This window comes from Poecilia formosa, unplaced genomic scaffold (genome assembly GCF_000485575.1).
Source record: "Poecilia formosa unplaced genomic scaffold, Poecilia_formosa-5.1.2 Scaffold12, whole genome shotgun sequence".
Lineage (NCBI taxonomy): Eukaryota > Metazoa > Chordata > Actinopteri > Cyprinodontiformes > Poeciliidae > Poecilia > Poecilia formosa.
The window spans coordinates 2,696,086-2,718,047 of record NW_006799951.1 but is presented as its reverse complement, the minus strand read 5'-3'; the positions used below and the strand labels follow the sequence as shown (position 1 = coordinate 2,718,047).

Sequence of the window (21,962 nt, the reverse complement as noted above, 5' to 3'; positions counted from 1 at the left end):
ATAAAATCCAATTGGTTAAATTTTAAAATGAAACTGATTACATGAATTAATTAAATGGTAGATTACTATCTGCAAAAATTACACATTTTATGCAAAAATATTTTAAAAAGCCTCTCTCTTTTTCCTAATAAAATCAATGCTGGCACTTGTTTGACAGGGCTTAGTGGCTTCATTGATTATATGCAGTAGAATAATACGTCTAGCTACAATGCTTTTCAGTTTAAGAGTTTAAAGCAAAGGGATACACACCCCTTTAATCTGACACCCATAAATACAAGTCATAATAAGTAATAAATATCACCTAATCAGTAAAGAAAGTCTGACTGTGTGTGATTTAATCTCAGTATAAATGCAGCTTCTCTGTAAAATCCTTGGAGATTTTTTTAATAAGTGAACAAACCTCATTATGAAAACCAAGGAAATCTGAAAGACAGGACTGCAGACCTAGCAATAAATGGAAGTACAACTAAACTGACAGGTGAAGAGAAACACAACCAAAGAGGGTTCAGTAACTCAAGAGGAGCTGCAGCGATCAGGTAGAAGACGATTGTGTCACCAGAACAATTATTAGTTGTGTACTCAACAAACCCGGTCTTCACTGAAGAGCGAAAAAGAAAGCAATTGTTGAGTAAAAGCCATAAGAAGTCCCACAAGTTATGTTGCGGAAACAGCAAACGTGTGGAGAAAGGTACTCCAGTACAATGTTGGCATTAAGCTCTACTTAGTATAGCTCTATGCGTTCACAAACAAATACATTCCTGTTTGTAATTGTAGTGACCGACTGAATACGGTCGCTAAGTGCCGTATGCCACTAAGTTAGTGAACTTGGGAAAATTACTCCAGGACTTAAATTTGGCAAAAACTTCATAGCATGTATATTGCCTTCAGGGCAGCACGCAAACAGAGAACAAAGGGAGTGAGGGCACAGAATAAAACACAACAGGTGAAATATCAGGAGCGATAAACAAAGCAAAAAATGAAGGGGCTGTTTGAAGGAACCGATCGAGCGTGGAAGCAATGAGCAGTAGAGGGAATCATCCGCCGCGGCTATGGCAGACAAAAAAAACAAACAAAAAAAAAACAGGCAACTGTATTTGGCTCAGCTTATTGCCAGGGAACATGTGCTGCTAAACAATATTGTGTTTACCCCAGGGGAGAGCTGGCTGAGAGGTCTTCGCTCTTTGCCCTTCAGTATCAGCGGTACCGTGGTCTCATGGTGACGTGGTTTGGCTGCATCCTCCTGCCGCTTAGCCTTGTCTGGAGTACTTCCTGTAAAGAGACGATCTAATTAAGTCAAGGTCAAATTTAGAAACACATTGCAAACAATTTGGAGACAAAACCCTGGCCAGTAGTATGGTTCAACAGTATCCCTAAAATCCCTGCAGGACTAATAAAAAAAAAAAAAAAAGTACTTTGTGGCACTCATGCAGTTAGGCCAACAAAGATGAAGAAGGTTCAGACACATTTCATTGCACTATTAAAAATTACAAACACACTGCTGGGGAAGAGTAAAAAGCTCACTCTTGTTCCTGGGAGTAGATGTGTTGCGCCCCACAGGACCTCTGCCACAGACACAGCATCAATAATAGATGCTCTCGCGCAGTTTATAAGTAACTCAGTCATGGTTACATTTCTGAACCGAAATGTTGTTTAGAAAAAGCAAGCAGTATAAAATAAAGTCTGTCCAACACCCTTTGTTTTCATTCTTCCCACTTTTACTTTATTTAGTAAGTCATAAAACACCACAGTTCTGCAAAACCTTGCATCTTTTACTTAATATCCTTGCTGCTTATCCTTCGGCTACTCGGCTTCTACAATAAAATAAGCAAAGTTTGAAGCCCTGTGTTGTAATTAGCACACACACAAAAAAAAAAAAACTCATCACTTGGCAGGGGAATCCTAAGGCACCTACACAGTATTAAAAAGGGATGAAGCACATTAAACTGAGTTGGACCTTTGGGCAGGATGTGGGAAATATATTGAGAATTCCCAATCCTCCCTCGACTTTTCTCTCCCACTGACTGCTGGCGATGCCCCTAATGCTCCTTCGACTTTACTGAGCATGTCTGCATTATAGCAGGCTTACTGGGCTTCCTATGAAGCCCAATGAATGATAAAAAACCCATGGAGCAGCAGTGGAGATGAAGTACAGAGGAAAAGTTGAGCTCAGAGGGAACCAGGTGATGAGATTCCACTCTCCTGCTATGACAAAAGTAACAAAAAAAAAAAAGAAGGGCGAAGAGAAAATCTGTATATATTTAATATCAGCCCGCTTATTCTAAGCGCTGGGAGAAATGCAGATGCAGCACGTGGGGGTTCACGCTACGTAGGGTTGCAAATATCAGTTTATTTCTCCAATTAATCAATGAAAAATGTGTTAGACCAATCAGACTTACCAAATACTCCTTCTATTTTACTGCTTCATTACAACAAACTTCAGTAATTACTGCAGAAACTAACAAAGATTTTCAGAGTAAAGGATGAACTATATAAAGCGTCACATATTACAATAAAATAATAGCATAATTATTTTTTTAGATATACAAATAAAAAAAGCTGACATCAAATATGATGAAATTAAAGAGAAAGAAAAAAATCAAATACACCTTTTCAATAAAGCATCTTAAGGAAGCTACAACATTTACACAACTGATTACATCTATGAACCGTTTGTGTAATTCATGAGTTTTTCTGCTTTAAATAGTGGTAATTTAGATATCGAAACCAAGATAATAATATGTGATTAAAACTGGATAATATCAAAATTGTTTCGCTTGTAGCATAAAACCAGCACGTTAATGCATCTTAAAGGCATAAACACTTATTCAGGGATGAGAACGTAGCATACAGGCAGTGTGTTTAACTTCATTTGTCTTTAGTGTTTGCTCATTATTAGACCCTAGAGGGTCGACTCTTTACATTGTGGTCATGTCTGCCACTTCTGCTTTTATGGTTCTGTTGAAACCTTACAGAGCACACCGGCAAGCTGTCACTGGCTTTACACTGATTTAAAAACAATAAAAAAATAAAAAAAAAACATTCCTGATCTCATCTAACTATAGTTGTACTAACCACCACACCATGTTTACTGTAAAGCTCCAGCTCAGACTGAAGCAGAAGTCAAACGGCCACATGCAGCCAAAGGTTTAAGGAAAAAACAGCTGTTAGTTCTGTTTAAGCAAAATTAAGAGTAGATTAAATATTAGATTTATATATATTACATTACCATTTATTTAACAAAGGCATATTTACAAAAAAACAAAAATTGAGAAGCGCTGCGCATCTAAAGAAAAGGAACATTAAACAAACTTTTTTTTTTACCCACTAAAAATATTTATTTCCCCCCTTTCATAAACTACGACGATTAGAGACAACTAATTAAGAGGCTTTTTTAAAATGTTCACCTGTGTGTTTTAAGCGAGATGATGGAGACGATGCAGTCCTCACCTCACAATACACTTGAAAGCCAAAAGCATATAATCAGGTCCAAATGGGTGAAAGCTGTTTGTTTATTGCGAGTGCGACGCTTCTGGTTGTTTGATGACGAACGTCAGCGCTGTCGCCCATGTCATCGCAACTGCATTTGTTGCGACATCAAACAGTCCGACAATGGCTACCCACTACACTCGTTTTTTTTTTTTGTCTTTTTTTACAGATCCTTTTCCACAGTGCATAATAAGCTAACAAGGGTATAAAAGGGACCTCCTGCATTTTAATGGCAGAATAGAACATGTGCCAACGCTGTTTTCTTGGTTTTAGCGGTCCATGAAAACCACATTAGACAGATGGAACAGCGTGACTAAGACTAAAGAGCTTTGCAATAAAGAAAAAAGCTTTACAAAAAAGTAAAGTCAGAGCATCATTATACCGTCACTTACTCTTTGCATTAAGTGTTGGGTACTTTTCAGTTTCATCCTTGCATAATGCATACTGTACTGGACTCTATTCTCAACTACACAATAGAAAGAACGATTGATTAACTACATAAATTACACAGCGAGTCACGTTTAAGAGTTTAAGTGACCGTTGCATATTAATACATGGATACATGCTACAGTGAATGGATGGGGTTTGATACGTGTCAGTTGTCTTTTATAATGAGATGGAGCCCGCTGAGCTGACATCCTGTCCGACTGACTTATGTTTAGAGCTCAGATACTTTATAAGCTTCTTTGCAATTAAATAGCAGCGTAAAACACAGAAAACACATCAGATCTGACCGTTCACACACATTTAACTGGCTGTTGCAGTTCACCTTACATGGCTTTCTCCCATGCAAATTGCATCCTGGACTTTTTAAGACCTTGCTATTCCATGACAATCAAAAATAAATGTTTTGCATGCCTGTGAGAATATGTCAAAGGTGCCCTTTAAATATTGAAGTTTAAGTCTAAACTATGACAGAATGATTACACAGTATTTTGAATGTGGGATGCAGCTTCAGTCAAGGAGATATGATGCAGTGAAAAAGTCAAGATTTATGTCTCTGTTGCTTTTTTTTGGTTACAGTGTAATTCTTCAAATCATTACATTTCTTTCTAAGCTGGGTTAATAAACAGTTTTTAAATGATAACACCATTTCTAAACCAATTTGGCCCCATAATTATGATTGCCTTCTAAACCTAACAACTGCCTGTGCCCCCCTTTGCTAGCAACGACTGCCGCTAAGTGCTAATGATAATTGAAAATTAGTCTTTCAAATCGCTGAAGGGGAGTTTTGCCCACTTTCTTTCCACTATTGTTAAAATTCAACCACATTGAAAGGGTTTACAGTATGAACAAACCGTTTGGGGTTTTTCCACAGGACTTCTAGTCAGTCTAAACCACTCCAAAATGTTTTTTGTTGATTTGCTGTTGTGCTTCGGATGACTGTCCTCCTTCATAAACCACGTGTACTTACAATAACTCACACAAGTAGCCTGAGAATGTTCCTCTATCGCCACCAGGTCTGACTGTGAGCACTGGATGAAGAAGTAAATCCACCTTTCAAAGGTTTTACTGTTGTCTAGTCAGTTTTAAAAAAAACGATTTCCCATAACTCTCAGGCGTCATAAGGATGGGAAAAGTGAGAGGAGCAGGTTTTTTGGTTTGTTTGTTTGATTTTCTCTCCCGTTTTGTTTTTTTTTTTCTTTTTGAAATACTACCCAAGTGATTTGTTGATCCTACAGGTCTGGCAGTAATCAGGTCTTGGTGTGTCTATTGAAACTGAATTCAGCTTTCCAAAACATGTGGTAAATCAAAGTTCAGGATTCAAAAAGAAAGACAATACCTATTTTACATAGAGCTAGGTTACTCTGGATCATTCCCCCCCCCCTCTATAAATGAAATTTTCATTTTAAAACTGCTTCCGGCTTTTACTCAGGTGACCCCTGATTGTTTCTTTAAGAACTGAAACATTTTGGTGAAACAATAAAGCAAAAAGAATAAACAGGATAAAAAACTTTTTTACAGTACTGTATTCTTTAAATCAACAATGACAGCTTGTTTGCATTCTACTGTTAAACAATATGGTAAAAAAATAAAATAAATAAAATAAAGAAAATTCCACCATTTCTTTCACTGTCTGAGCAGTTCTGATGCCGTCTCCTCTTGTGAAAGCTCCAGCTGCCAGTAGAGCCAAAAATAATGAAAATAGAGTAATTACAACCAGAAAGAACCTGGCCAAACCAGTCAGAACCAAAACAAATCACCCTCTTAAGAGTTAATTGAAATAAATGGTTTTGGTTGGATCATATGAAGCTACATGTTTAACTCACCACCAAGCAAATTATTCACCTGGTGAATAATTTGGTTCCGAATTCAATGTGAGGAACCACCGACATTTTCCAATAACAATGATAGTGGCTTGATTTGGAAGAAAAAAAAAATCCTTCTTCGGAAGATTCATTTCTTTTTAAATAGTTATAAAATTGATTAGTCTTACAACAATAGAGATAATATTCGGAAAGCTGAGGTGGTATGAAAGTTTCAGTCTCTTTCTACAGAGAGCGACCTTGTTACACAACTAAGCTGCACCTGTTGCACGGAACCACATTAATAGTGGCAAATGCAGAAATCACTGGAGAATTAGGTCTTAAGTTAATCTTCCACTAAGTGGGAATATGTGTGACTTTCTACCTCTCAAAGAATGCTCTTACTTGAAAAGACACAAGAGTTAAATGAAGTGTAAAATAAATAAAAAAAACAATAAAAAAAAAAACCGATGGTGCATTTGAGAACATAGTTTAATCGAGTCAGCTCCCTTTTCTCTGCACCCCGCAGCACTTGCTGGCTGAGGTAAGTGTGCTTTTACGGCTTCGGATCATTTTGGGGGTTTCAAATGCTGTTTGATGTTCAGTTTGTTTGATGATTTATTTATTTATTTATTTATTTATTTATTTTTGTGGGAGGGGGCAGGGAGAGGTGTAGGCATGGGGATAGTCATGCCAAACTCTTTAATACGTGTGATGGTAATCATTCTGTGCGTTTGTGAAGTTCAGTTTGACACACCTGTATCAGCTGCCCAAAAAGAAGAGCCGACCTTTCAAACAGCAAATGCATCCAACATCCATGACCGCGCTGCAGTCGGCTTCATCTTTGTTATTTGAAACCAAAACTGGGTAAACACCATCTGCTTTCTGGAGAGGACAGTAGTTGCCAAGCCAACCACAATTATATTCGACACATACTGCACGTGATGGAGGAGGGGGGGGCAGGGGGGGAATCAGCTGCAGGTCAGACATTTAAAACCCCAGCTCATCTGCCAATCAGACGGTTTCCCTCCCAGTTATCAAATAAATACACTGCCGACCAGGGCTTTGCAATAATCACATGTTCTCGTGAGTTGTGCCGCGCATCAAGACGAAAACCCTGTGAGTTCCAATACTCACTGATCTTTACCTTCCCTGGTCCACACATGACACAAACAAGTTGTGAACAGAAATAAAAAAAAAACTTAAGTACACATTTCAAAGACTGTTGTTCCCCACTAATTTCTTAATTTGTATTTCTCTTCGTTTAGCTCCTGTCACACAGTGTGAAGATCATTTCTGAGAACAANTAATCGACTGCAAAGACATACAACAATGTTTCAGGAAAGATGTAATATTTAAGCCTAATTAAGATAAGGTAGCTGGGAGACTGACTTTTATTTGCTGCAAGTTGGAACCATCTGTTGCATTAATTAATCGGGAGTTTTATTCAAGCTTTTCAAAAATAGCAAACAATGACCCCCACATTTTACAAGGAAATGTTTCAAAACACCACATTTTCTATATTTTGTACAATTTCTCTTAAAAAAAAATAAGAAGAGTGTCAACTTACCAACCATAAGGCTCATAACACAATATTACACGTGCAAAATGACTCAAAGAGTGCCTGAAAATTGAACCAAAAAACTTTTGCAACTGAATTTTTTTGAAATAGTTCTTCTGTGGCAGCACAAAAGTAAAATGTTTATTTATTACCATCCATAATAAGCTACAAAGCGGAACTAATGAGGGACTTGGAATCTTCGAGGGAGGTGGTCTATTATTATTCATTGAAAAAGAGTAAACAACAGCATAAATGTTAATGTCAGAGGGTTTCTATCGGTCCAATTAATCTATGGAGGCTCCCTTGGGCAGGTTCATTGTTCACCCATAGTGTTTGTCTGCAGGGGAAATATGCAATTAGAAGCCAAGCAGAAAAGACATTAAAAATGTCTTTCATTTTTCTTCCTGCCACGTTTATTTTTGTCCCAATCCGTTACTGTTGTTGGGTTTTTATTTTATTTATTTATTTTTTTACAAGTAGTAATATATTTGGACTTTTTTTTTTATAAACAGTACACACAGACATTTTCTACAACCTGTCCAGAAAGAAAAGTTTTGTATCGTCATAGAAATAGACATTCGCTCTGATTCAACACACAAATAGTTTTCCAGCTGACCACACGAAGCCCACTTCCATTCTTCTTTAATAAATTGCTTCACATCATTAAGCACTCTCTTTACACTTTCACGGATACTGAGCTGATTCCCCAATAAGATAATAGCACACAATCTGTCATTCTCCAGCCCATTACCCTGCAAACATGGTGGAGACGGAAGCCTTCACTTGGCACTGATGTATCCGTTTAACATTGGGATAAGGGTGAGCAATCTGTCACCACTGTTGATGTAGTGTAACTTAAGTCATGGCAGTAGAACACAGAGTTGGAGATATTAATTAGTGGATAGGCCACAGGTGGGAATATAAAGTGCTTTTGACTAAATAAGAACTTTAATTTTGAGTTTAACATGCGAGAGTCTGGAGGAAGTCACTATCTGGACTATATTTATAATCCCAAATTCCCGTAGACCTCTACGTTTTCATTCATCTCTAGGTGTCCTTTGCATCAAACTACTTTTAAATCAATAGAGTCAGATTAGGAGTATGCTGCCTTTATTTTAGGCTGATTCCAAAAATTGACAATGAAATTCAGTGAAACTGTTTTTTTATTTTCTCTCCCATACCGGTAATTTGAGTTGTTGTGAGTCTTTCAAATATACTGCCAAAGTAACAGTCTTTTTAAGTTAAATATTGTATCAGCTTAATATGCTGCACAATATATTAAATTGTGCAGAATAACCACTGCAATATCAATTGCTGTTGTGTTGATAGGCTATATTTCATATTCATTCATCAACCAGAAGATCATTTATTTAAATAATCCATGTAAAAAGAAGAACTCATATTCAATTATTCATTACATAGATTTCTATTTCAAATATTTATTTCTAATAATTTGAAGATTATGCCTCAAAGATAACTTAAAGCACAAATAAAGTTTCTCAGACAATTTTAATTTTCTAAAAAAAAAAAGACCCAGATTTTTATTTTTTATTTTTTCTGTGTTTCCATCAATGGGCAGGCGAGATTAAACCCAAACACCTAGTGCACTAGTATGACTCATGCTAGTCTCAAGCACTGATGTTTTTCTGTCACTCAACCAATGAACTGTGTTGCTTGATGCCAGTAGCTCCACCCTGACAATATCATGCCATTGTCATAAGGGCATATATCTAAAGGGGGCACAGGGATGCTGCGGTACGGGTCGGTTGCATGGGCCACTTTTACCGTAGAAACAAACAAAGCAAAGTACCAAACTGCACCGGCCCATGCCACACTGCTCAGTAGAAATGAGGCATATGGCATTTGTACCCAAGAGGCTGCTTTGTATGGGTTACTGCTGCGTGTCATCATCTAAGTGATCGACCTGTGGCTCGAAAGGAAGGCTAGCTTCTTTCAGTCCTCCCAAGAATGTGGTCAACGACATTTGTGCTACTTTTTCAACCACATTTTTCCCTTCCCTTAACGTTCCACAATTACGCGACCCACTAAAGCAAAACCAGGAACAAGTTGCTTGAGCGGAAATACAGGAATAACATAAAACCTGCAAATTTCTGAGAAAGTGCAGATGTTTCTTTTTCTTTTTCTTGCTAAATATACCAGTTGAAGTCAGGGAGAAACCTCCCCGTGAGTCGATCTGCAGCGTTACTGATAATGTCAATCTAAAATAATGCAGCTGCAGAAATCTCAATGCTCTCTCTAATCTGTCTCCATTGACAGATCACATTGAAAGTTAACCCAGATAAACACCAGCGAGACTTTCAAAGAAACTTTCCGGGCACACAGGTGGAAAAGTTTTTTGTTTCTCGACGACCGGCTTACTCTTTGTGCTCCGATACCAATGGCGGGTTATGAATCATGCACAAGGGCAGCTCTCCTTTGGAATTTCTCATTAAAACATTTACAACGCGGTTTTACTGCTGAAGACTGTGTGAGGCTGAGCGTGAAAAATGATTATCTAACACTTCTTCAGGCCCATTCCTTGGCAGGAGACTGTATATTAACAGCTGCATCTTTTCATAGATAAATGCATTTGGAGAAGGGCGGGTAGTAATGCACAGATCACATATGTATTTTATTATTCATAAAAAGGATTATGCACAGCCACAATCACACCCTGCAGAACATGCTTCCCTGCAGATGACAATAAATGACGCCAACTAAGATCTACAGGTATTACGAATCATTTAAAAACTCTCCACACATTTAAGATACTTTTTACTCACCTATAATAAACACAGTAGTTCATTTCACTGACCCCATGCTGAGCACATCAAATAGCTTGATGCTAAGAAGCTTTAGCCTTTTAAAGGGAATTTGTGATCAAGGTGGTAAATTAATTACTTTGGTAACTACCAGCCAAAAGCTCCTAAGAGTCATACAAACCTGCACTCCTGACGGGGGGTGCAATGTCTGTAAAGTATATATCAGGTTAAAAGCCGGTGGAAGATGTTTCGACCTGGAATGAATGAGAAATGAACAAATGTGTACAGAGAAAAAACATAAAACGACAACAACAACAACAAGAAGAACAACAAAAAAAAAAGAACTAGAAGTGCAATCTGACCATAGTGGATAAGTGCTAATTGATAATTGTGGCAATTATTTGTACTGCTGTAGACTAAAAACAGCAGAGAAATATAATTGATGGCATCAGTGTGTTGATTCATTTTCTTGAAAATAAATTTCCTTAATATTCATGTTAAATGTAATGCAATATATATATATATATATATATATATATATATATATATATATAAACATGCATGATGGTTAAAGCTACATAAGCCCACATAAAGCACCATTCAAATTTATTGATAGGCTCAGTAAAAAGTGTAAAAAGCCTTCAAATAAATTAATAATTTATTGAAGTGAAATAATCTCAAACTAAAACATCCCATTCACAGCTGGGAAAAAAAAAACAAAAAAAAAAACTGGAGGAGGATCTATAATGCTGTCAGCAAATTAATCTCACAAAGACCCTGGGAAACTTGTTAAGATGTGTAACAAGCTCTTTAAGACACTTATACATTTTGATTCAAAAATCTACTTGAAAACAAAATATTGGTATATATTTGTCCAGGTCTTAAATAAAGGTTGCAAACGCACAATGGCACACATTTGGGGTGTTTGCTTAATTTTACAGGGACAATTGAAATAAGTTTGCTTTGGTCAGATGAGACTAAGCTTTGATGTTCTGCAACAAATACTCCCTGTGGGTTTGGTGTAAAACATTAGTTGGATTTGTGGAAAACCAACTCATGCCCTCTCTTCCAGCCCAAGCCCTTTCCTCTGGGCTTGTGTGTAAATGTGCGTGGGTGCGTGTGTGTGTGTGTGTGTTTCAAAGCTCCAGCTAAATCAGTGCTGATTGGAACTGGAAGCAGCTGGCCAGTTTCTCCATAGAAGACTATAACATCAACCACTTCCTGGGAGAATCTCTCTCCCTTCCTCTCTTCTTTCCTGCAAGCAATTAGGTTTTTGTTTGATTTTTCCTTAATAAACCAAATTCTAAGTTATTCCTGTTACCGTTATTTATTTATTTTGGTCTTTGAGACAGGGCATGACAAACTGGGTGCTCGTCTGGGATCTGGGTGAGGTGTTTGGGAGAGTCTGAATAACCTGGAGCAGACATTATGATCTATGGAGAAATGGTGAAGAAAATAGCACCACGTTTCTCAAATCCCTCCCAGAGTTTCTTTGGAAAACAATGACTGTGTTTGCCTACTGGCAAAAGGGTAGTAGTAATAACAAAGGTGCTAACAGGGTGGAACCATTGTTTTCGTCAAAAACAGCTATTCCCTGCCGTACGTTTTATTTTCTGCTGATAAATGATCAAAGGTTGGTTCGTTCCTGCATCTTTCCCTTTGCAAACACACAGCTACAATAAAAGATTAAAGTATTTCAAGATATTTTCCGCATCTTTACCAGGGGTTTCAATCAAGATCCTTGTCTGATTTTTATAGAACATTCTTAGCCAACCACTTGGTGAAAAACTAACAATCCCTCTCCCCAGCAAAAAAAAAAAAAATTAAAAAAAATCAATGTCACATTTAGGGAATTACGGATATAAACAGAAAAAAGAGAGAGAGAAAATGGAACCAAGATGGGTGAGATCTATCCTAAGAGATACCTTGAAGTAATTTGGCACTGATCCCTCTGATCAGGAAACCTCAGACTCTAATCTCTCTTCTAACAACACCTGAGACTATTTTCTTTCTCCCTTGACGTCCTTCAAGGTTGGGCAATATTCCCCAAGGACTCTGCATTTTCCTCAAAACCCTTCAGCCAACTAATTAAAGGTGCCAGAAAGCGGACAGTGATTACTGCGTACTCTCAGCTTAATAAGAACTACAACTACAATGACATCCTGGAAAAAGAGGAGAAATTCACCATAAAATGAATATTTGAAGAGATAAAATGTGTGCTCATGGATTGAAGTCTCAAATATTCTTGTCTTGCTTGAGACAAAAGGAAAATGGGGGAAAAAAGTGAATATTTCTGCAGTGTTTAGAGCTTCAACACTCAGGAAAACAGTGGGGAAAACAGCACTGGACACAGCGAGCCCATGTAAAATAAGTAATTGTTGTTTTTTTTAGCTAATAGTACTATTGTTATTGGGAGTAAAATGAAACTTTTGCTAACAATAATGCACAGAATCTCAAAGAAGTGAGATTCTGTGTCTGTATGTTTTCAGCACAGCTTCTTGACACATCAGAAAATACTGCAGATGCACGGAGAAACTGATTTTGTGTGAGACAGAGCCTGATTGGTGATCAGTCAGATGAAAACTGACTGAAAAAGAAAATGCATGTTTTTCCAATCAGTGAATATAACATGCAAAGCACTACTGGGTACCACTACTGCCAGGTAGCACCGACAGATGCCCTCTTCAATAAATTAATTCAACTTCTTCACTGAAACACGCTCACAATTAGAGGGTCAACCTGTACGTCAATACCAAGCCCATTACCAATGCTGTGCCCAATCAATAGCAATCAGGAGAAAACGACATAATCTGAAAGCTTGGAAGAGGTGGCGCACCATTTAAACTCCTCCTCCTGTTGTCTCGGCTGCTCACCCACATTCTTCTTCAAGGAAGTTTTGCTTGTCGTAGCATCTAATCGGATTCAGACGGTGAACTCGTACGTCACCAGGTGTTTTTCCTCAACCTCAAAGAACAGCAGTTATCAAACCGTTGCTGAAGAAGAAGAAGAAGAATCGGGACAAGTCAGGGTTACAGGTCAACCTCCAACCTCCCATTCATTAGCAAATATGCTGAGAAGCATATTAAAAAAAAAAGAAAAAGAAAAAGAGACCAATTATTTTGATGTTTTTCAGTCCAATTTTAGTGCTTACCACAATGTTGAAACTGATCTCGTCACAGTGTTTAATAAAATGAGTCACATCACCTGTTGGTGGCTGAAATTCCGTTCTTACATCATCTAGGTAGCTGTCATGCATTCAGTTTTCCAAAATGTAACTGTAACTTGACATACAGATGTACACTAAGGCCTTGCCAAATTAAAAAAAAATTAAAAAAAAATATTTGGCGTATGTAATAAGGCACAGTCCAGCGTGATCCGACTGGACACCAGATATTTAGTCTAACAATGCATGAACCGATTGTGACAGCCATAAGAAAAGGTATTGGCATCTGGAGAAAATCCATACAGAGACTTGGCACAGAAGTCCAAGTGCACATGGGTTGGCATCAAACAGAGGTCCAATGTTTCTCCCACTCCCTCATCTGGCTTTGACAGGGTCTTAAATTGACAAAAGAGCTGCAGTGACAAAAGAGCTGCAGAGGAAAAACACATGTGCCTGCGTGGAAAGCGGGGGCGGAAAGAAATATACGTTACAAGGAAGGAACGACATCAAGACAAAAGGGACAGAAGGAGTAAGAAATGCGTAGAGGCATAACAAATAAGCTCAATACCATACAGATGTACTGGTAATGAAGGAAGAACTGATGCAGGAGGGGGTAATATAAGGACATGTCAAAATGTTGCTTGTTAACTTTGATCCAGCTAAACAAAGTAGCATTTACATGAGTTTATAACTGATAAATCTAGCCTGTAACATATCTGCTAGAATCCACATCAAACACTAGTATTGAGCGAAGAAGCGCCTCTTGTCAAGCTTGACAAGGCATCAAAGCCGTTAGAATACGCAACCAAGGAAATCTTTTCATCATGCAGTAAATAGAGTGGCTGAAATTGGGTTACATGCAATTCATTTCATCCCAGCCTCCTAAAAGATCCAATTAAATTCCTCAGAAATCTTGGGATCCTCCTCAGTGTAGCCATTGACTCAGATCCCTCCCAAACAAACTGATTAATAATACTCTCCCTCTGCGCAACGCACATGCAGTGACCTGTTGATGTTGTCGGCTCTGTTATTGAGATGGGGAGCGTCTTCTTCTCCTTAAAAAAAAAAAGAATAAATAAAGCACACTGCAGATGTTGCTATGGGGATTTTTTATTTTTTTTTTGGTCAAAAACATAATGATGTTAGTTAAAAGTGGCCATGGGTTTTCAACAGACCTCTTTCCTCTTTTCTTTCCTGCCACAGAAGAATGAAAGGAAATGTTCTCACTGGGAAACACATGGTCATTTGTAGCAAGCTAGGTAAAGTAGGAACACCACAGTTCTTTGTATTTAGGAAAAAATACTCCTGCATTTTACTGGTTGCAATCTGAACAAGTCTAAAGTGAACAGCAATGACGATGACAATTTTTATAACTAATTTTTTCAGTGAGCTCAGAAATGGCTGTGATTCAGAGAACGATAACTTCCTTTACTTTCCTTGTACTAATTAAAATAAGAGTATTTTAAATAGTCAAGTATCACAGACAGAGAGAGAGAGAGAGAGAGAGAGAGAGAGAGAGAGAGAGAGAGAGAGAGAGAGAGGAAATATAAAAGACATCTCTCAGTCACAGGTCCTTCATTCTTTTTTTGTCACTGATAATATAGTATTTTTTTTCTCCAGCAGAGTTCAAGTTAGAGTTCAGACATGTCTTTACTTCTTACCCATTTGTATAAACAATATTTACTTTGAAATGTACCAAAATGTTAACAAAAATAATCTTTAAAAAAAAAAACATAAATTAAAAAAAGTTTGGGGCTCTCATTGTTTTATACTAGGATGCTTCATACCACAGAAAATATGTCTTCAGAAAAGTGCTCAAACTCAGTGGAAACACTCAAAAGCGAAACTCATGCAGTAGTATACATTACTGAAGGCTAAGACTGTGGCGTGCAAAGTTAGGTTAGCAATTTCTTTAAAAATTAAATCCACATATGCATTTATTCAAACTTAAAACAAAGAACATATCAGTCAAGAACCACGTCAGCTATACTAAGCCTAAGAGAAATTATTAAATTAACTTTAATCCACTAAGGAGGAGGAGCTGTACATCTTTTCCACTTTCGCTGTCTTCCTTTTCCTCCTAAAACATAAAGACCTTGGTCGCCCCCCCAAAAAATAAAAAAATGCTACAGAACTATTTAATCAAGACTAATGTGAAATGTCCCATGGCACCACTATTAATCATTTGAAGTTTGAGGTTTGTGCCACAGATCAATGTATTACTTCAAAGCTGCAGCTGCTGGCACAGTTAGAACATCTGTCTTACTTTGTTTGTACTGTACAATATGTCAGCCCTTAAGGCATTAAACATGACATGACCATTTCTGTTGGCCTCCTGAAACTAGGAAATGTTAAGTCAATAAATTTAATTATCCAAACAGCAAAGAGGATGACATGCAGGGGGTAGAGGGGGGATAATTGACTTTCTACATAAATCTAAATCACAATTAAAAACATAAAAAAAAAAACCTGATAGCATTATTTCCATGCTGAATTCTTTGGCTTAAACATTTACAAGCTCTGTAGGGTACTTTGTTAAAAAAGCTGTGGTCGCAGCAGTTGTGGCTAAACGTTGTAAAAGAGAAAGTATGTCAGTAAACTGTACTGGCAGCTCACTCTGTAAGACTACATAAAAAAGTTTAAAATGGAATATGGTTCAAAAAGCATAAGGAAAAACCCTTTTTAACTGAAATGAACCCACGACGAAGCCCGTGTAAATGGGTAATGAATCTAAATTTATATAATGCATGGAAAAAGACTGACAATCAACCAATGAAAACAAACCTTATGGACCCCAAGTGAATACTTTATTCACTGGGTTTGGAACAAGGGAGCTCCAGAGCAAACGACCGCAGCTCAGCAAATTCAAACATAAAAACAGTAAATGTAAAATGAACAAAACTTCTAAGTTTTGTTTACATCACAGACCCATTCACCCAGACACAATCTCAAGGCTCACACACTCACACAAGGACACTAGGATAGCAAGTTTCTTATCCCAAGACACACCCTGGTGTGGTGGGAGAAGCCAAAATCAAACTAACAACAAAGGATGAACCGCATCACTAATATAATCCACACCCAAGTCAGAAAGTAAAAAAAACAAAAAAAGAAAAGAAAAAAAACTTGGCACTGACTAAATGTCTGTAAACTTTTGAATTTGAGGGAAGTTACAAATAATCTCTAAAGAATTTTTTTTCCCCCAAAGACTCTGGGAAAAGACCCATTGTTGCCAAACTGAAAATATTACTGCTAAAACGTATTCTGGACGTTTGCTGGCCCGCACGCTTTTCCTCCCTCTTTGCTCGCGACTGGACGGATGCGCCCTCGGCACGACAGACACACAGGGGTCAGAGACCACCTGTTCGGCACTGGCTGAACCGATGAAGCGATATCAGAGGACACATCTGGCCTGACAGCAAACAGGCCGGGTAGGGATGGCAGAACGCTCCCAGGCCGGTGACGTCTGGTGACGGATGACTCATGGCTGATGCGGCAGTCACTTCAGGTGACATGCAGAACAAGAGGCGGAAGTGTTACCCTGTACCAATGTGTTATATTTTTGTTTAGTTTATTTTTTTTCCCCTGTGTGATATCAGGCTTATTTTGAGAGAGAAAAAAAACACATAGGACTGGATATGGGTAATATGAGACAGGGATGGATTGGAAATTGAATTAATCTGCTCCCATGTTACCCCATTCTTGAATCTTACAAAAAGTAATTTTTTTTTCTTTGTGAAAATTCAAACTGTGCATCCCAAAATCGTCTGGAGCCGGTGAGTTTCAGGAGTTGCGAATTTAAGTTCATTAATTAAGAGTCAATATGTGCATGCCGGAGCATCGGGAGGAAACATTATGTCTGAACTCCGTCTGAAAAAGAAACGCCGAGAGACTAAGAACCTGAATCGTTTCAGCTTTCATTTGCTTTCACATCAGTGCTTCTTATTTTATATGACACAGTATGTGCATAAGTGTGTAAGCCGCTATGAATAACTATCAGCTCAACCTGATTCCTATTCCTCATTCCAGAGTTCATCGTGTTATTTTCCACAACACAGAAAGGAGAGAAGTAATGAGAATTTCAGCAAATACGTTTTTTTTTTTACTTTTTTTTTATTTTAATTTCTGAACTTGCTTCATCCTTTGGTTCTTTTATCAGCTTTTATCTCTCAGCCCTTCAGAGAGAATGGACCATGAAAAGAGTCCAATCACTATGGGACATACTATTTCTCCTTTCTTGAATGTGCTATTTCAGAACCTAAACCCACATAGCTTTTCTTCCTTCTCCTAAATAATCTAAAGTTTTTTTTTTAATAAAAAATAAAAATAAGTGAGCAGAGCTTTCATCTAGCTTTGTTGAAAACCACGCAGCAGTCGTGATCAGTATGGAGGAAACCTTGACATGAATCACACAAAATCACAGGAAAACTCACTCATTCTTCTCCAGTGACAGGATCAGATCTTCACCTTCTGCAAACACCACCAGCTGGAGTGACGCAGGATAAATCTGTAACACAAAACAATACCAACTTTGATGAGGTGGCGCCCTGACCTGGATTTTTTTTGGGGGGAAGCTTTAAAAAAAAAAAGGCTGCACACGAGAAAGGAAGTGATAGGGCACAATAGTGGAGGAGGAAAAGGAAGAAAGCTTCCACATCCTTCACTTCCTTAGGTTGTGTGTGTCACAAATTAGATAAACTGAGCCCAGACTCTTTCCTTTTATGAAATAAAAAAAAAAATCTGTTACAAAAAAAAAAAAAGAAGTCATCCAAGTCGCTGCAAATGTACGAAACAATCTACAGCTAGGTACAAACCTGTTTTTTTTTTTTCTACAATCTGGTGGGTAACTTATTTAACTCAAAGCTGTGTTTTTGCTGCAGAGACAAGCTTTAACCAGAAATTGTGTCTAAAACTGGCAGCCAGTATCAGAGCCGAATTTCGATGCAAATGTAGCTTCGTTTATAGCCTCTCAAAGCGTGTCTGTTCCAGACTCAAAAAAATTCCCCATATTTGCAAAAAATAACTCACCTAGAATGGATGGTGAGCGTCTATGAACAGAAATTTTGAAGTCTTGTGAAACATTAACAGTTTTTTGTGGGCATAACGATCTACTGGGGCATTTTATAGCATAGAGAATGGATGTGCTTTGATCTAAACCAGGTAGAGCTTTGGTTGTATGTTCTGGTTTGTTGTTCTGATGAACCGCTGATGTCGTCTCAACTGGGAATCGTTTTCGCTAGTTGGTGTTTGTATGGATAGTTGTCTGTCTCCTATGCCTTCTATCATTTATTATTTCAGGTTTGCTGAGTAGAAAGCTTGCAGCCTCATCTCAGGTCTTAGAAAGTTTACACGAGGATACCATGAAATTCTCTGAAATTCTCAGAAGTGCCTATGAAAGGAGTTTATTCCTCTGTTTGTAAAGTAAAGTTGAATAATACATCCATCATATTGCGAATCAATACTTCAGTTTATTACCAAACTAAAAGTATCTTCTTTTTTTTTCGTATTTCCAGACTTTGCCCTTATTTAGACCAAGGGCATCGATCATGAAGCAACAGTGGGTCAGAGCTATTTATAAGCTGGCACACATGCTGTACATGGAGTCTGCACACCATTAAAAACTGTGTGCTCCTGAGTGCATGTGCCATATGTCCTGCTCTGATCAAGCAGGGAGGCTGGTGTATGCTCACCTTAACCATATGACTAAGAGAAACATAGGGAGTTTTTCAACGTCAAGATAAGAATTAATGAACAAAGACAGCAAATCTACAGCATATGAAGAATTATTTCAGGCTGTGCACTGATGCTCATCATAGTTGGGTCTTTCACCAGCTATTAAGGGAAGAGTCCGGGCTCCTGCAAAATGCCTATAAAGAATTTGGCAACGCAACGTTTGCTGTCACACATAACCTTTTTTGTCTCCCTCATTGTCTGACATTAGATTAGAATGAAACTAATGTAACTTAATTTAGTCTACTTTGTGGCTAAATGACAGTAAAATGAGCCTTCAATCTCTTGCCCTTATAAGAAGCTATAAGCTATAAAGAAACTGAACTGTATGACATGGTTCAAACATTCGAGTATCTTTTTCCACAAGCTTCTCATGATATGTTACTGAAGTGGTTGTTTTGTGGAGATGGACATGTCTACAACAATCTGTCCCGCAGATCATTTGCAATCTATAATATTTTCCTTTCAGTGGATAATGACCCCCTTTCACCAACAACCTGTATCCTCACCATGCCTGTTTGTATGTCTAGGGGTTGATATGCACATTTACCAACGAAACACTTTTATCACTAGGACCTGTCTAATTCCTGGGCAGTGTGATCGCTGAACAGTCCAGTGTAGTTTAAACTTACACATAACTCTTTGAGAAGATCAATTGTATTTTTCAAGCATCTGATCTACAATTCTCGTCCAGATTGTTTTCTTTGAGTTATTAAGATTTTTCCATGATCTTAAAATATATCCACTAGTGTGCCTCCTCCGAACTCTACCGTTAAGGATTGTAAAATTCAGGACGTTTTGAGTTTTCTTTCTTTTCTATTTTTCTGTAAACTGGTTGAAGTTTATTTCCATGTCCTAATGGAAACAACCCCAAAGCTACGGTGACTAACTGAGGTCATTCTAGCACGAGCTGGTATATTTTAGTCAGTACAGCACCGCACACACGAGGCTAAGGTAACTTCCAAAAAGCTCACAGAAGTTCCCACTCACAAAGAGAAGAGCGGTATTCAACTATTTGGTGAGATGGTATAGTAATTAATTGTTTGAGATCCAAATAGAGATTCAAATATAATCATCTTAGATTTTAGTTCAACTGTTTTGCTGCTTTGCACTTTGTAAAAGTCATTTGTTTTCTTCTTTGTGTGTATACGGCTAAAGGAGAAGCTATGTGCATTTTGTCCTCCATCCAGCAAAGACAGCAAGTAATGATTCTGCCATACTTCACGACTCACCGATAACCTGCTGGCACACAAAAGCAGCTTCACAGTATAACTCTGTTCTCCGGAAGGGTTTGCTGCCATTGCCAATAAGACCATCACCAGTTGCCCTTGTGGTCAGCTTAATTTAGGAGGAGGGGAGGGTCAATTTGTAGATAACCTCCCTTAAAACAAAAGTGTCCTCTTAACAGAAATGCCTTATGTCAGCAGTGGCCAATGGGATAACACGTCTAATGTAGTGGAAAATGTGTGCATAATTAATCCGTGAAGCTCAAAGTTTCAATTCCCTGCTTGCCTACGTGACATATTTGTGATGTTTATGTAATTAGCATCACTAGCCTTCTGCTGCTGTGACGGACCGAGGTTGAAAACAAACAGCTCTCTCAGATGGGGACTTCCCTTCACCAGGAAAAAATCTCAGCGCTCAGGGAGTTCTCAACACCTACACGTTTCCCTTCTGAGCAGAGTTTTCAAAGTGACGAGTGGCAAATTTAAAACTTATTCTTAAAGTGGCAAGAAAAAGGACAGGAATTTAACTGCCAGCAAACAAATCTAGAGATTTTGGGCAAGGAATATTTGACTTTCTTGCATTTTTTTATTTTTTTTATTTTCGCCTACATTGTTTACGCAGGGCATGTAAGTTCGCAGGTTCTCTTATTGCCTCTTCCTACACTGAGCTATTGTCACATAGCTAGGCTGACCAATGGTTATATGGTGATGATGACAGCATTACACTGTGTTTAAAAACTTCAAAGTTAAATTACAGGTAAATAATAAATTTTCCTAAAAATCCAGCGAATGAAAATTGTTTTAAATAAAGATTTGAAATAAAATCCAATTGGTTAAATTTTAAAATGAAACTGATTACATGAATTAATTAAATGGTAGATTACTATCTGCAAAAATTACACATTTTATGCAAAAATATTTTAAAAAGCCTCTCTCTTTTTCCTAATAAAATCAATGCTGCCACTTGTTTGACAGGGTTTAGTGGCTTCATTGATTATATGCAGTAGAATAATACGTCTAGCTACAATGCTTTTCAGTTTAAGAGTTTAAAGCAAAGGGATACACACCCCTTTAATCTGACACCCATAAATACAAGTCATAATAAGTAATAAATATCACCTAATCAGTAAAGAAAGTCTGACTGTGTGTGATTTAATCTCAGTATAAATGCAGCTTCTCTGTAAAATCCTTGGAGATTTTTTTAATAAGTGAACAAACCTCATTATGAAAACCAAGGAAATCTGAAAGACAGGACTGCAGACCTACCAATAAATAGAAGTACAACTAAACTGACAGGTGAAGAGAAACACAACCAAAGAGGGTTCAGTAACTCAAGAGGAGCTGCAGCGATCAGGTAGAAGAAGATTGTGTCACCAGAACAATTATTAGTTGTGTACTCAACAAACCCGGTCTTCACTGAAGAGCGAAAAAGAAAGCAATTGTTGAGTAAAAGCCATAAGAAGTCCCACAAGTTATGTTGCGGAAACAGCAAACGTGTGGAGAAAGGTACTCCAGTACAATGTTGGCATTGTGCTCTACTTAGTATAGCTCTATGCGTTCACAAACAAATACATTCCTGTTTGTAATTGTAGTGACCGACTGAATACGGTCGCTAAGTGCCGTATGCCACTAAGTTAGTGAACTTGGGAAAATTACTCCAGGACTTAAATTTGGCAAAAACTTCATAGCATGTATATTGCCTTCAGGGCAGCACGCAAACAGAGAACAAAGGGAGTGAGGGCACAGAATAAAACACAACAGGTGAAATATCAGGAGCGATAAACAAAG

General features: G+C 37.8%; 1 protein-coding gene across 2 annotated transcripts in view; it reads right to left on the bottom strand.

Annotated features, from left to right (window-relative positions):
- adam12b (ADAM metallopeptidase domain 12b) overlaps positions 1–21,962 on the bottom strand; it is a 106,923-nt gene that overhangs the window by 70,719 nt on the left and 14,242 nt on the right. For both annotated transcript variants that reach the window (XM_007545350.2, XM_007545351.2), the window contains exon 3: positions 17,652–17,725. In XM_007545350.2, coding sequence (XP_007545412.1) covers positions 17,652–17,725 — 74 coding nt within the window. The remainder of the gene's footprint in view (positions 1–17,651; positions 17,726–21,962) is intronic.